At 37.0% G+C, this 17,496-nt stretch overlaps 1 protein-coding gene across 6 annotated transcripts in view; it reads right to left on the bottom strand.

Annotated features, from left to right (window-relative positions):
- LOC137006777 (leukocyte elastase inhibitor-like) overlaps window positions 1-6,445 on the bottom strand; it is a 40,859-nt gene extending 34,414 nt beyond the window's left edge. For 2 of the 6 annotated variants that reach the window (XR_010892537.1, XM_067367814.1), the window contains exons 1-2: window positions 6,380-6,445; window positions 1,199-1,375 (exon numbers count right to left, since the gene is read on the bottom strand). Coding sequence is in view for 5 of the 6 variants with exons in the window: in XM_067367814.1 (XP_067223915.1) it covers window positions 1,199-1,375; window positions 6,380-6,388 (186 nt within the window). In the remaining variant the exon portion in view is untranslated. Of the gene's footprint in view, window positions 1-1,198; window positions 1,376-1,535; window positions 1,853-4,724; window positions 4,905-5,615; window positions 6,125-6,161; window positions 6,319-6,379 lie in introns of those variants that run through there. The other 4 variants (XM_067367819.1, XM_067367815.1, XM_067367818.1 and 1 more) reach the window with 4 other exon arrangements.
- Window positions 6,446-17,496: the final 11,051 nt, after the last annotated feature.

Raw genomic sequence — 17,496 nt, 5'->3', positions numbered from 1 at the left:
AAAAAAACGAATCGCTGCCACCTACTGGCTGTGTTAATATTTAACATAATTTCTTTCTTTTTAGAATTACAGTTATGTTAGAATTTGATGAATGATTATACATAAATTTCATAAAGTTATGATAGATAGATAGATAGATGGATAGATGGATAGATAGATAGATAGATAGATAGATAGATAGATAGAAAATAAATTATCCAATAAACGTTACACACAAAACAGATTATTATAAAAAAAAAAAAAAAAAAAAAAAAAAAAGACAGCATACCAACGTTCAACCCCCCCAATGTTGAAACCAAATCTACGCCCTTGGGGGTAGGCCTATATTTTAGGATTAATATTTTGGTAAGGCTCTGCCCCACCTGCCCATACAGAGCCGCGGCTGGTACAGAAACTGAAAGTAAAAACCATAGACTGTGGTAAAAACTGAGCTTTTGGCATCTGTCGGCGCATATCCTCTTAGAGACTATTAATTTATTTTCTTAATATTTCTCTTGTGGTCCATAGTGAGGAAAATTGTAAAATTTTACGAAAATAAACTAGTTGTTTTTTAAATGAGGAGTATCCAACTAATCTTTTATCCTCACTCACAGCGCATCGGTTATGCGGTGATGCGCTATGATATTGTGGGGAAAATTAATTACAATATTATCTGAATAATAAAAGTAGCATAATAATAATAAGAAGAATTTAATAGCCCTGCGTGCCCCGTCCGATATACGCCACTGTGAAGGGATAAACGGCGTTCGGGCACGGCATCAAAGCGATTAACTGTTTTATCCAAATCCACATGCATGGACCGTCCAATGTTCAGTACTGCATGTCTCCTGTATCTGATGTTTATCATGCGTTTTCAGAAACGTTTACTAGACGGTGGACTAGCTTTGACTCTCTGAATAGTGGCCGCGTTTTTTGTGACCACGGTCTTATATATATATATATTAACCGCTCCAAATTGTAGTGGACGAGCTGACGGCTCACATCGGGAAAAATTATGGGGGGCAACTGCCCCCCATTGCCACACACACCCCCCCCCCCCCCCCGAGCAAACACAGCATCACGTGATCAGCATGTGAAGTGATTTATCAATTCGACTCAACACTTGCGCTCATGAATACTCCACATTTAAATCAAGTTTGCCTGTGCTTTCTTTATGCTGTTGTAAGTATAGTTTAGTTCTCGATGAGGTCAGACTCACCCGGGTCATCTGAGAGGCCGTGTTTCCTCCTGCCCCGAGAGACAGCATGGAGAGAGCAGCAGAGATGCTGAGAGGAGAATAGAAGACGTTTCCTGACGCGTTTCCATCGCGGATCTTCTGGAACAGATTGAGGGCGAACCGCGTCTGCGCTGCTGACAGATGCTCCATTCTCACACACTGAACACACACATTACATTTGCAGATGAAATAAAAATGTACCTTATTTATTTTGTTAGTGCATATTACTAGTCTTGCGGTAAACAATTGATCCGTGCAAGTTAAAACACAGAAAAATGAGTTTGTCGCAGTAATCTTTAATCAAAATCTGAAAAGTTACTTCCGGTCAGGAATGGCGTCCCTTCTCAGATGACGTCAGTTTGACGGCTTGGGTTGAAATCGCTTAAACCCCTCCCCTCCAACCGCGAGTCTGCTATGAGCGAGAGATGGAGAGGAGGAGCGCTGAAGTAAAACCCCGCCCTCTATTTAATATTCCGTTTCACTTGGAAATAAGTAGGGTAGAGTGGGGGAAAATGTGACATTACAGTGAAACAAAACATAAATGTGACTAGAATTGCCATCCTGGTTTTGAGTGACTATGGCAGGCCTTCATAATTAATTAGTATTTTGACTGAAAATATTTTTGTATAAAGGGGGCGTTTTGCCCCAGCGGTGGGGTAAAACGCCCCCTTTCTTACCAACCAGTTTGCTTCATAGATCAACAGCAAAATTAACAGACTAGCTTTTAATCTCTAAAAGTAAAAGGCAAGTAATGTATCAACATGTATAGGCTATATATATTAATATTTATTTGAGGAATGTCCAACATATCCAAATTTTTAACATTTGATAATTGATGTATTTGTTCACCACTATCACCAAGACAAACAGAAAACCCTAAATAAATATTAAACTTTGTATATTTATGTAGTGAAATATATTCAATAAATGCATTAAAGCCACTATGTTTTATCATTGGGTCACCTAACCACCTTCCATCAGTGAGCTAACTGTGCTATCAAGCTAGCCTAATGCTCACTTGAGGTAGGCTAATTATTATTATTATTATTATTATTATTTAATTTTGTTCAAATATTTTGATTTTACCACCTAGTTATACTGGATTAAGAGTAAAACAAAGGATTTGATAGACAAAAAATATGTTATTATAGTAATTATGATAGAGAGAAACTATGCCCTCTGGGGGGCGTTTTACCACACAAGCTACGACTTTTTAAGTAAATGTTTAGTTTTTAAAATATAATTATATTCCTTATAAATAACATATCCTCTCAAACTACAGACTTCACTATTCATCTATCATACATCACTGTGATATCCTGCAGAACAATATTCTCTTAAACACTTGTTTACTAATATCTGAAAATTATAGCGCTTATCATGTAATCCTCTTCTCTTCGCTGGTGTCAGCTTCTCCAAGATTTGTTTATCCTCGTTGTCAAACGCAGCGCATAGCAACAGTGAAAATGTATCTTGACTCCCTTAGTGGTTATTTTGGGAAAAACAGATGGGGGGCGTTTTACCCCAGGGGACGTTTTCCCTAACTCTACCCTATGTCACAACACTTGAAAGTCGTTGAAGTCGTTTGCAACTTCCGGTTCACGCTAACTTCTTGAATACGGATAATAAAGGAGGACACTCTGAATATGAAACACACATATGTTACATTTCAACTTTCACAGTTCGTTCTCGCGGCACGGATGTATCTGATACAAAAGAAACATCTCTAGTTGATTAGCAGTTATTTTGTTTGTGTTGAATAACAGGCGATCTGGCGCTGTAATGTGTTGTTTTGAGATCATGTTGAGCGCTCGTGCACGCTGTTATCAGTGGCGCTCGTGCACGCTGCGCAGCCTTCACACGGACGAGCGCTTCAATCTATCGCTGTTTCGCCACAGAAAACCTATTCATTCCGGTGAAATCACAAACAAAATACAATATACAATCACTGATGAACATATTTGGTTTTAATGAGAAAAAAAATGAATAAAACAACACGAGGGCGGATTCGAACCCTGAACCTCACTGAACCTCTGGCGCACATTCTACCCTCCGTCCATCAGTACAGTCTAATATTACATGAGGTTCAAAGTATTTATTGGCTAATGTAAATAGATTCAAGACTAAAAATATACTGTATTATAGTAGATGTAAGGACGAAACTATCATACTAAATATTCACACACACACACACACACACACACACACACACACACACACACACACACACACACACACACACACACACACACAGAGTATGATTCTGTGTGATTTATAAGCCTTTTGAAAAGTGGAGACATGGAGTAATGTCCTCATAAGCCACCTCTTCTTGTAATAACTCTTGTCATACCCATGTCATTATAGGCCTACACATTTGTGTCCTGATATGTCACACACACACACACATACACACACACACATACACACACACACACACACACACACACACACACTTGTCCTACTCACTTTTTAAAACAGTTTCGCCACGACAACGCTGTTTATGAAGGCAATAAGAATCGTCGCATTTCTGCTGGAAAAGTGACTTCAGGGGCAGGGGCGATTCTAGGATTTTGATTTTAGGGGGGCTCAGCCCCCAATAAGGGTATGTTTAAAAAAATATTATTTGACTGACTGTTGCTCATTTGCAGACCTACTCCCGCACGACAAGAAAAAATGTCGTATATCCATCTACAATGAAATATAAATTATTTTAGTTTTTTTTAGCTTTTTAGCCTTTATAATCAACAATACGGTTGGATATTCATAAAGTCACCCCATGAAAATTGATGTCATTTTAAGTATTTTAACTAACCAGCTAATATTCATTAAGAATATAGACAAACCATGTATTAATGTAATTGTCTATTGGCAATATGATTAATCTGTTCTATATTTATTTCTATTTATTAAAAATAACAACATGAATTATCAATTTGCCACTTCTATAAATCAAGTACAAATCTAGTATAAATAGTAAATCAAGAAAATCAAAAATCCCTTTACTCTACGCTTACTCTAATTTATGTATGACACTCCTCCTGATTCATTATTACTTAATACAAAACTATATTTAATAATACAAAACAAAATAACTCCACATTCTCTCTCTGGGCCATCTAACGTTAGTGCTTTCAGACAATGATGTGTGTCATTTCTGTGCATGGCTGCATAATGTAATGTCAAAATACATTATAATATGTCTGTAATTGTAAAAAGTAAATTAAAATAAATCATGATCGTTTTCTGAATCTAAAGTATGTTTTCATGGGTGTAAATCACTTCATTTTTGTAGGAATAAAAAACAACTATCACACAAGGGCTGAAGGTGAACGCAGCGAAACGTATTGGTATTGGATGAGAAACCGAGCCGTCCCGTGTGCTCCCAATGCTCCAGTAACATTACATTATGTAAACTGCAATGCATTTATGACAAAGAACTGCACCGATGCAGATGAAATATCATAGCATTAGCAATCTATCAATAAATGCACGCACACACGACACACACCTTGTGCTCTCTGATGTTCGCTCTGCTCGGCGCCCCCGCAGATTGAAATATGCGCTAAATCCAAGCAGACTCAGATAAGGGGAGGAGCCGAAACTTGACGCAGCTTGCCGCCGTTTCAAATGAGTTTTTTTAAAGGGGACTGAAGCGATCAAAAATTTATTAATCAAATATTTTTTTAGGGGGGCTGGGCAGAAGTTTAGGGGGGCTGAAGCCCCCCTAAAAAGGGCCTAGTGACGCCCCTGTTCAGGGGCCGTATTCACAAAACATCTTAAGCCTAAAAGCAGCTCATAACTTGCAGATTTAGGAGAAACTCTTAAAAATAATGGGCGTGTCAGTCCTAATTTTAGGAGTCCTAAATTTTTGCTCTAAGAGTATTTCACGAAGCATTTTAGCGCTAAAACTAGCTCCTAAATCTGTGAAACGTTAGTTGTCAAGAGGACTCCTAAATCACTAATACCAAATCACAAACAATCCCAATCCACCCAAACACACTGAACACCACTGAGGCAACAGCGATAGAGCTTTAGCTGCTAACCTTTTCTTCATAAATGCAATACATTTTGATTTATAGATTTGAATCTTTAACAAATAAATAAATATTGTCTGATTACCTGTGCCAGTGGTTTTCATGAGTTCACACTTACAAATGATTGAATATAGTAATATATATATATATATATATAACTGTATATAGTAGTTTAATTAGTGACAGACTACATTTTAAAACCTTTATGGCAACAATATGGCAACATTTTATTTTGACTAGAGCAACATTTGTATTTTAAAACCTTTATTTTAATATAGAAACAATCCTAACCATCTGGACTGGCTTTTTCAAGCCAACTTAAAGTTTGTCTACGAACTTTACTCATCTAGTTTAGAGTTACTCACATGATGTAAACCCGGCCTTCAGTTTCAGCAGTGACTCAATCTCCGGAGTGTCCGAGTTTATAAGAGCAGACACACACACACACACACACACGCACACACACACACACACACACACACACACACGCGCACACGCGCACACACACACACACACACAAACATACACACACACACACACACACACGCACACACAAGCACGCACACACACACACACGCACACACAAGCACGCACGCACACACACACACACACGCACACACAAGCACGCACACACACACACACGCACACACAAGCACGCACACACACACACACGCACACACACACGCACACGCACGCACACACCTAGAACATATGATGATGTAATATAGGCTACAGGCTTATATATTTAAATGTTAAATAAATGGACTTAAACTTCATATAGTGGTCTGGATTCAAACTTTCTGACAAACACAGTGAAGCATTCATTCACGTGACTGGAAACAATGTGAGGCTTATTTCGCTTGATACGCACATTCCGCTCAGAGATAACAGAAAACGAAGCATCTACACACCCATCATCAGATTCATCAAGAGACAGCCGATCAGTCGAACGCAATGATTGATCGGTTTTAAGGACAGCAAAAAAAACAACAACAACAACAACAACAACAACAACAAAAAAACAATCAATCTCTCTCTCTCTCTCTCTCTCTCTCTCTCTCTCTCACACACACACACACACACACACACACACACACACACTGAGTAAACATCTGAACCAAACACTGACCATCTTCATCTGTCACAAAATAATGAGTTAAAAATCAGTACTGCTTCTCGCTTTATGACTTGATTTACACAACCTGGGCAGTAACAGACCATTTCCTAATAATTTAATGACACGCCGATCGTTCCACACACACACACACACACACACACACACACACACACACACACACACACACACACACACACACACACACACACACACAGTTCCCTTTCCTAACTTCACTCTGCCTATGGGGAAAGCTCTCCTGAAGCCGTTTTCAGTAACGCAGTGTAACTGCATCGTCATTGGTTCCTGAACACCAATTTTTTCTCTGATTTTCGACTCCCCCATTCATTTTCAAAGGTCATTTTTTTACCAATATAAGCTCAGATCAGTGAGGCCTACAATCAATCATTTTAAAAAATAAATACAAAACCTGTCCTAATTTAAAGAAAACAAGTTGACAAAAAGATTTAATCCAGCATTTAGTGATAAAATAGCGTAACAAGTGATTTATAAGCTATTTTTGACTAGGAAAACACCACAAGTGTGATTTTATGCCTTTTTGTAATAAATAAAAACCAAAATAAAAACATTTCAGAACACACTTTTAAAGCACACTTGTGTGATTTGACAAAATTATCCACAAAAAAAAACATTTTTTTCATTCAAATACTAAGGTGCCTACTCCCAGATAAATGAGGCCTACGATTAATCAGATGCAAAAAGAAACACAAAACCAGTCCTAAATGAAAGAAAACAAGCTGACAAAAAGATTGAATCCAATATTTGGTGATAATATAGCATAATGAGAGATTTATAAGCAATTTTTTGTAAGCCGGTCATTTTTGACCGGGAACACCGCAAGTGTGACAAGATGAAAAACCTTCCCCCCCAAAAATATGAAAATTATCAAAAAAAATGGATAAGTAGTTATACCCTGTGTGAACAAAGTCACAAAGTTTCAGTCGTGATTAAATTAACTAGTATTTTTGGAAAAGAAAATCGTCTTCAGGTCAGAATGACCCAAACACCGCATGAGGGTTAAGTGTGTCGTAATTTGTTCCTTGACTTAAGAATAATAAAGTTTCCTAATTGTAAAGACCAGGTCTCAGCTCCTGCAGACATTAGACAGCGGGAGAGATATAGTTAGGAGTAACAAGAGGGAGGAGGAGACACACACTTTCCAACAGAAATATAATGTATTGGAGTTAAAGGATAAAACAACAAAAGTCCTCAGTTTGCATCACTGAAGTGGCACAACAAAGTTGATATTAGCCTCTTTAAAAAGGTCCCCTACTCTTAGAAAAGTCCTACTTTTTACTAAGAATATTTTGACACTTTAGTCAAAGCTTAAGTTGATTCTTAAGAGCATTTCTAAGAAGTTTTCACAACAGCAAGACACCAATCATTTAAAGTAATTAAAATAAAATCTTTAATTGAGAAACTGAAAATTTAGTATATAAATTTATTTAAATTTTTATTTATTTATTTAAATATTGCTTTGCAGTGTGCAAAATTATCACTAAGTAGTGATCTAGAATCCGTTTCTATCAGTCAAATTGTTTTATTTTAAATTAATGAAACATGTTAAATTGTGTGACATGATTTTTGGCAAGGCTGTCATACAAAGATATAATATTCACATCCAAAAATGAGAGAGGACCAATGAAATATTAATAACTGATCATGTTGCAGTCAATGTATGCTGTTTGTTTCTTTGTTTGTTTGTTTTATTTTTCTAAAAAAGTAGCTGTAGTTTTGTAGTTTGCCAAAAAATTTATTAGATAAAAATACCTTGACTAAGTTTGTTTTGTTCCTTCCTCATATTTTAAAATAAAAAATATTTTCCTCATATTTTGATGGTTTAAAAAAAGCAGACTTTTAGGGTCACTAATTTGTACATTGGGATAAGTTACTATATTGAGTGTCAATGGTTTTCCAAAGTATTCCCGAACACATGTGGCTTTCAAGGGAAATGTGATTTCTGAATTGTTTGACAATTTGTAAAAAAAAGTAGTGAGCCATGACCCATCTTTGCCTGCAGAGACTGAGATGCTTCTTTTATACCCAATCACGACACGTTCACCTTTTACCAATTCACCTGCTAATTGTGGATTGTTTTCATTTGTATATTTTATATATAATTCATTAATATATTAATAGCTTTTCACCTTTATTTTGCCTCTGTCCAAACTTTTTCGAAGTGTGTTGGTCAGTGAAAACATTAGAAATCTTTGTACCTTTGTCAATTAAATAAAGGTTCAAGAGAATTAACAAATCACAGAAAATTAATTTTATTTCACTCTTTCCAAAATGACCCAACTTGGAAATGGGGTTGTACATCTATCTGATTATAAGCGCTATACCAACCCTGACAGGGTGATTAATGGTGAAAAGCTGGAAGTTTAGTCTCTCAGATGACCCATCAGTCATTAGAGCATTGCTATTGAAAATGGTCATTATCAGCCAATAGGAGAGCTTGGAATGTTGCGATTGACCAATGAGATTCAAGCGTTGCATGGAGCCTTGAAAAAAATGTATTTAAATAAAGATATTGCAAATGTTAAAGAGAAGCATCTGCAAAGAGCTTGAACAAGTACTTTGTATAAAACACTTTATAGAAATTAATATTTTCATGTGTGGAGCTTTGAGTTTTCTTCTGCTGTTCTGAAGAGTTATTTAACCATAACTCATAACTAATCTTTTATTTAGGCTACGCTTATCTGTAAATTAAAAGATTTTAAAGTAATGTAAGTTTCTATTTCAATTAAAAAAAAAAAAAAAAGTATAACATCAATGACAAAACAACTTTATAACAAGTTCTAGTGCTTAGAATAATTCTATAAATTATAAAATTCTAGTGCACAAAAATTATACTTTACTTAAAACAAGGTCTTTGTATAAAACTTCTCAGAAATGCTCTTAAAAATAGTCTCAAGTTTTGACTTAAGTGTCAAAACATTCTCAGTAAAGAGTAAGAGTTTTCTAAGAGTAAGAGACTTTTATAAAGAAGCTAAAAGCAACTTTTAGTAAAGTGTAAGACGGATTCTTAAGTGCTGACTTAAGTGTTGTGAACTAAGGAACTAAGGTGTGGACTCTTTTTCTACTGATAGATGTCTCCTCATTTACAGTTAGATCAATCATGTGTCATGAGTTCATCAGCGGCTCCAACAACTCCAGGAAAACCCACAGTCAACACAAAAGTGGCTTTCTTTTGCCGCATGGTTTGATGGTCAGTTGGAAAGTCAATGAACTGCCATAGAGTAGCGACCAAATGTGATGTCCAGCCATACGAAAACTGACATCTTCAACCATAATTCAAATATTCTTAAAATGTGTTAAAAGATGCAAGCTGTTCTTGGAGTCAGTCGTTTATGTGATAATGAAATGAAATTTCAAATTATTTTTGGCCAGGCTGTCCTACAAAGAAATTATGAACACATGCAAAAACAAGAGAGAACCAATTTAATATTAAAAACTGATTATGCTGTAGTCAATGTAATATTTTAAAAATATTTAAATAATATAAAAATAAAAATATTTTCCTCATATTTTGATGGTTTAAGCAACATTGTTTGCGATTAACAAGAAACTCTTGTTTGTATTTACTCGTGTGTAGCTACTGTATGTTCATTTTTTGAGCTTCCTTGTCGTTCGTTCATCATCTGCGCTTTATTTTTTGTCGAGCATTTTGTTGCGCTTCAGCTGTGATACACAGATATCCACGTGTAAAAGTGGCAAGATAGTGAGAGTTGTGCAGTTAAACCGACGCTCACTAGAGAAGGTGTTTAACGTCATTCGCCTCGCATGACAGCAGTGATCGGTGGTTAGGATTGGAGTGTGAGTTTTGGAGGCGGCGCTGTGAAGAGAGCGGTGGGTTTGTTAAGGTTGATTTCAAATATAAACAGTGTTCAACAATGAATTTGAGAAATTGCATACAGCACCTTTACATTTATTAAAATGCATTAAACATATTAATATGTATTACATTTATTTAAGTTATTACATTTCTTATTAGGTCAGTTACAAAAAAGAATTGACATTCTATCATTTGTTCAACTCCATGTCATCATTTAACTCCAATACAGCATCTCTTCATTGGAAAGCGTGTCCCTCTTTGCGGCCATCTTGTTACTCTTAACGAGGTTAAGACACCTCTCCAGCTCTCCTAAATAATTTAGGAGCTGAGACCTAGTCTTGACACTTAGGAACCTTTATGAATCACATTATTCTTAAGTCTAAGAATAAGAGTAAAATGACGTCATTCTTAGAATTTTGAAGCACGTAAGACTAAATTTTTTAAATTTTAGGTATTCACATGTATGTAATTTTCTTTTGGTAACATTAAAATGCATTTATATGTTGCAAATTCTTTGCATGATGCATAGAGTACACTTACTTTTAGACTTTGTATAGTTTTTTTAGTATGTATATTGATTAAAGGACAACATTTGTCAATAATTAATTAATTAATCAACATTGGCCTTATTTCATTTATCAAAGAATTATTCAACATAAAGTAAACTGTTACTAAAATACCATTTTATGTGTCTCTACTGTGCGCTCTCATTTATTGTCCTCCTAAATATAACAAGGACTTCATTCAGGACTTCGCTCATTTTCTCTCACACATTGTACCTATTACGGACAACCTTTTAATTGTTTCATCGTTTCCAACTCTAAAGAAAAAAAAAAAAAGCCACTAAAAAAAAAAAAAAGATTAATTGCGACTTTATATCTCACTATTCTGACTTTATGACTCACAATTGCGAGTTAAAAAGTCAGAATTCTGAAATAAAAAGTCGCAATTAATCTTTTTTTTTTTTTGTGGTGGAAACGGTCTTCCGTAGTGTGCTGTTAAAGCTGCTAGAACTAAATATGTCTCAGGGTTAATAAATAGATCTCCCCATTGCCCAAAAACTCTGTTTAGTACAATAAATCCAGGCCTTAATCCATCTATAAATACCTCTATTGATTCCTCTCTTTACACTTGTGAGGATTTTTTGACTTTTTTCCAAAGGAAGATTGAACTAATCAGAGAAGATATCACGCCGCCATGTTGTGTTCTAGCAGCTTTCACCCCAAATTCATGTACATTTGATCATTTTGACCCAGTCTCTCTTTCAGCTCTGGAGGATATTGTTAGACACACGAAACTATCATAAACTCCCCTAGATCCTATACCTCCTCGCTTTCTAAAAGATCTTTTTGTTATCTTGGGTCCCAGTATTCTATCTATTGTAAACAGTTCTCTGAGAAATGGAGTGGTGCCTCCCTGTCTTAAGCAAGCGGTGGTCTCACTTTTACTCAAGAAATCTGGCTGTAACCCTTCAGAGCTGAATAATTATCAACCAATTTCCAAATTACCATGTCTCACAAAAGTATTGGAAAAAGTTGTGTTTTCTCAAATGACTCTTTTTTAATTGAAAATGAAATTTTAGAAAACTTCCAGTCTGGTTTTAGAGCTGGCCACAGTACAGAGACTGCGTTAGTTAAAGTAGTGAATGATCTACTGATGTTTTAATTATGTTGGATCTCAGCGCCGCCTTCAACACGGTAGATCATTTAATTCTTTTGAAGCGCTTGGAGGATGAAGTAGGTATTAAGAGCACTGCTTTAAAATGGTTTAAGTCATATTTGCATGAAAGAACATTCTTTGTGAATTCTTATTACTCTTATTCGCCGGCATCTTTAAAATATGGTCTTCCTCAAGGTACTATTTTCTTTTTCCTCAGGCTTCTATCTTATTTTCTTTGTACATGAGCCCTCTTGGCTCAATCTGCCGTCGTCATGACATCTCTTATCACATGTATGCCGACAACACTCAATACTTGCCTTTCAAAGTTGGAAATTTGAATTCGCTACAGCCTTTAATACTTTGCCTGGATGAAGTAAAAAAAATCTGAAATAATTATCTTTGGTCCATCGTATCTGAAGGAAGCTATGTCTAGTGCTATTGCCCCTCTGGATTTACCTATAAAAATACTGTTAGGAATCTGGGTGTTATCATTGACTCTTCCCTCAGCTTTGACAACCAGATTAACTCATAAGTAAAAAATTAAGACTGTTCTTAACAGCATTTTTTTTCCATAATATGGCCCCTGTTTTTTTTTATTTTATTTTTTAAATATATGTATATAAACACGTTTGAGACAGAGAGGAACTGTCGGCTATAGAACTACATACACACCTCCTCCTATACCACACGTCCTTGTACACCATGGCTGTGTATACACCATAGACTGTAAAAAAATATGGACGTAGCGCCCGTGACGTCACCCATAGAGTTCTGAACAGCAGTTTTGAAGCGAAAATGAGGCCGCGGCCATCTTAGCTGCGCGTCACCGCACGTCACTCCCGGATAACTGAAAATGGGCAAAGAGGCGGGGAGGTGGTTTGAGCTGATGTGATTGGTTGCTGAAACCACGCCCGCCTAGCTCGACGTGACCACGTTAGCAAGCAAAGGAGCTATCTATCTAGATCCTATCTAAATTATTAATAAAGATAAGTTTTAACATCAGAAAGTTCTAAAGGTTTACTGTCAATTTACGGTGTTTTTTTAAGATATAGATGCTCCAACACCAGTAATTTGTGTTGGGTGTGCAAATAAAGGTGCGTCACGTGGCCTCGTAATTCCTGTAGTTACGAGATTCTAGCTTGTAAAAAGCGTTCACGTCCTTATAGAGCTCGTAATTACAGCTTGTAAGCTGGGAGTTTTCTGAAAGCTCCCAGATATACCACGTGGCCGCGCTGTACCACCTGACAGCTGTAGATTCATTTAGGCGTTGGCAGTGCTGCCATGGAAACGCATAATTCCCAGTTCAAGGACCAGAAGGACGTGAACAGCTCCGAATATAACGTCACGTGTTGTCATTTCAAGATTTCGGTAAATACGAGGTGACGTGAACGCAGCTATACAACATGGAAAATCAAATGGGACTTCAAACCTTTATAGAGATCGCGAGATGAATCCAATCTGTGGCACTTGGGTAAAATATAAAAGGTCCATTGCAAAAAAAAAAAAAAACATTTCACATTTCTTCTGAATGATCTGCTCTCTGTCATCGTTCTTCAAGAAAGGATGCAATCTGAGCAGCGATCGTATCTAACAAACAAATGAGCCTGTGTCCAAAGCAGTGTTGTAGTCGAGTCACCAACTGTCGAGTCCGAGTCGAGTCTCGAGTCCCAGTGTTCGAGTCCGAGTCCAAGTCCGAGTCCCCAAAGAACAGTCCGAGTCGAGTCCAAGTCGAGTCACCATTACCAGAGTTCGAGTCAGAGTCGAGTCTCGAGTCCCCGGCGTTCGAGTCCGAGTCGAGTCTCGAGTTTAAAATTAAATTTAAAAATACTTAAAATGTAAAAATCAATATGATATGAGAGAGAGAGTGTGTGAGTGAGAGAGAGAGAGAGAGATCGCTTATGAATGAGTGACCGAGTGATTTAGCGTGAGTGCATTTGTATGTGTTCAAGTGAATGTGTGTGTGTGACAGCACGCGACTGGTCAGAAAGCAACGTGTAACGTTGGTCTGACATGTTTCTTGACCACTACACCACAGGATTTTAGGAGTCAAAATTGCGTCATCCATCTGACAGTGACTATCGCAACAGACAAAAAAAATCATGTAATCCGATCTGACACAGTGACTAGTAAGTTATCAACAGACAAAAAAATTGTGTAATCTGAACCAGACATTAGACATCGTCGACGTCTGATGCCAAATTGTCAAACATCGCCCAACCCTAGCTTCTTCTGTTTATTATCATATATGCATTAGTCAATAATAGTTTTTTTAAAAGCTAACGTTAGCCAATGGAAAGCATTTTACTTACTTTTCTGGGTGCATCCGTGATAGGTGTCTGTTAAAGTTTGAAGTTGTCCCAGTCTTTTCCTCAATTTTCCAAATTTGAACATTTAGCCCGCGAATCATGCACGAGCGTAAAGTGAGTGACGTCAGTGAGTGTGTTGCCAAGAGAGCGAGCGGTAGCAGTGTCTCTGAGGGGGAAAAAATAGATCCCGGCCGGTCTTGGGCACGAAACCTTATATAATATTATATATAAACTTAAATAATGCTCAAGTCCGATTTTATATATCCTCGAGTCCGAGTACGAGTCATCAGTCCGCGAGTCCAAGTCGAGTCACGAGTCCAGAGAATGGAGTCTCGAGTCGGACTCGAGTCCAAAGAATAGTGACTCGAGTCGGACTCGAGTCCGAGTCCAGGACTCGAGTACTCCATCACTGGTCCAAAGTATATATTTTTTCAAAATACTGCAGCAGTTTTAGTTATAATATCCAAGCAGTGCTGTCAGAGTTGTATATCCTCCTGATATTGTCATTGTAGTTAATCTCGCAATCAAAACTTCAGCCAATGCCACGATCCAACAACGTGTGTTCTGTTTCTTCCCCATGCACGCACATCTACAGACACACATCAGTCTCGAATATTATGCAGCAAGCCATATTTTATAATTGTATAAAATAATCGAGAAAAAAGCACAAAAACGGCTGAGATGCCAAATTCAGCGGCAGCTGAGGTAAAGTGACGGCTCACAGACAGCAGCAATCTACCTGTCACTCAAGAGACCACGCCCTTAATTATGCAGAACTTAAAGGCTTAATATAATTTAAACGGATAAGTTATAAAAAAATTCACCCCCCTCAGAGTTGTCATGAAGGGCAAAAATAGCAGTATAGACCAAAACCACAATTTGAACCAACTTGTAAACATGTTTTTTTCTGCTATCAACTTGGCCAATTTAACATGGGACTCTATGAGATTCTGCTCTCTTTTGGAACCTGTCCCTAGCGGCCAGTCGCTGAATCGCAGTTTAAGTTACTTCCGTATTGGCTTCACGAGAGAAAGGGGTATACACTTGGTATACACACTTTATGAGTGTGTCAGTCAGTAGCGAAGACTTTTACATTGAAAAGACTGAATTGTTGTCAACACGGAACAAGATGCACCTGACAAATGCTTTGACTAGCGCTGTCAGTCACGGGGAAAACCCTTAAACTGTTAAAAGGACAAGATAATGCATCAGACATTTAAACGGATGATAAATCTGAATGAATGCAGGTAATAAACTCGCTCTCTCTCACAATACTCTTCTACGTGATACAGCTTCAATGAACAATATCAATTTACGTTGCTAAGTGTGTTGTGTCGTGATACACAGAACCCTTGGGTGAAGCGCTCATAGCAGTGTTTTATCGTGAATAAATCACAACTATTGACCAATCAGAATCAAGGACAGGAACCTTTTTATAAACGACAGAGGGCTGCACGATTAATCGAAATTGAACCGAAATCACGATTTGGCTTATGTGCTATTATGATATCGCAAAGGCTGCAAATTTTCGATTTTTAATTATATAAATATGTAGACAGCATGTTAGTGATCAGCAGAATCTGTCCATCTGAAAGAACTGCGAGTCATTTATAACGTGCAGCTGAAAAAGCAACAAGTCATCTTCATTCATATCGAGGTTTTCGCAATAGTTTGAAAGCAGCTTCACAGTGAAAACAGGAAAATGAATGGAGAGATTGTTTTCTGCTTTACAGCAGCTCTAGGAAAAAGTTATTATCGTGCTGAAATAAAACATTTTTTGTGGAATTTTTTAAATTTTGCATATGAAAAATAACATAACTGAAATTATATCGCTTCACAGACTGAGAAATAACAAATAAGTTTTTACTTTGAATCACTTCCGTTGAAAAAAAACGTTAAACTTAGGGGCCGCTTAATGATACCTTTCCTGCAGAAAACAGAAGATTTGAATAGATTTAAACAAAAAATCGTCCAATTATGTCTAATTCCGGCGTAATAATCAAGGAACTGAACAGTCGGTCTTAGTAACTACAGAAGAGTCAAGTTTTAAATAGGTAAAATATCTAAACTCTTTGGTCATTTTTTAATGAGATGCTAACGGTCTAATCAGATTCAATGAACTATGCTAAGCTATGCTGAAAGTGGTACCGCCAGACCAGGGGCGTTTCCTCCGAGTAGGCAAGGGAGGCAGTGCCTCCTCAAAAAAATAGGATGAGAAAATAATCCATATTACATATAAAACAACAAATATTACAAATTATGACATTAAAAAGAGCGCAAGTCACGCGTTTTTCTTAAGGAACACTGCTCAACAGCGACACCCGCAGGTAAAGTTACACAGAGGAGTCATGCCTCCCTTTCCTCTCATAGGAATCTATAGAAAATCATCAGAACCCCGGCGTGCGGTGGGTTTTGTGGGGGGTAAATGAGAATGAATGGGGGAAAGTCACGTGAGAGGAGGCAATGTCTCCATCGCGCTATGACTGGATGTAATTGGTTATGATTGGATATGATTGGTTTGTGCGATAAATCCCGCCTCTCGTTGACGTGCGCGTTCCGCGCGTAGGTTTGACTGAACAAATGATGGCGTCAATCGCAAGACTAATCGAAAAGTAAGTAAACAGATCACCCAGTTAGATATATCACTACTTTATGTCACATCAAAATCAAACTTGAAATGGACTGAAAGCATGATTAATGCGGGTTTTTTAGTGCAATCAGCTTGGTGAAATTAAAAATGCAATTCGTGTCTGTGACAGACGGTGTTAATGGAGCATGACTGATGATCCAAAATATTCTAGGTTGACAATTAAAAAGAAAAACCGCAACAAATAAAATATATTGTTTAAATTATTGCCTTTAGTTATTATTTTGGAATGAATGTAGAAATGCTTAAAACACTTGATGCTTGATGAGATTGGCTTGGTTTTAATAAATAGAACATTACATTGTTAATGTAAAATTACAAAATAGAGTTGTATTTGGTTTTTCTTTTTTTTTTTTTTTTTTTTTGATTTACTGTAAAGTAATGTTCATTTAACAAGGAAGATTTGTCAACTTTAAGAGTAATGCACATGAATTAAAAAAAAATAAAAAAAATAAAAATTGTGCCTCCTCATTTCAGAGCGCCACTGCGCCAGACCCAGAGATTGGCTGAATGGATTCGAAAACGGTACAACTCAACTGTTTAACTCGAGGGGAGTTGGAGGCAATTTTTTTTAAGAAAAGTGGAGCGCTCCTTTAACACTGAGAATTTGAATAATTGTAATGTGATGATCAGGAGCGGATATCTACATCAGAGATAATCACAG

The sequence above is a fragment of the Chanodichthys erythropterus genome, chromosome 18 (genome assembly GCF_024489055.1).
Source record: "Chanodichthys erythropterus isolate Z2021 chromosome 18, ASM2448905v1, whole genome shotgun sequence".
Lineage (NCBI taxonomy): Eukaryota > Metazoa > Chordata > Actinopteri > Cypriniformes > Xenocyprididae > Chanodichthys > Chanodichthys erythropterus.
The sequence above is the reverse complement of the archived record's forward strand: the minus strand, read 5'-3'. Positions and strand labels throughout refer to the sequence as shown.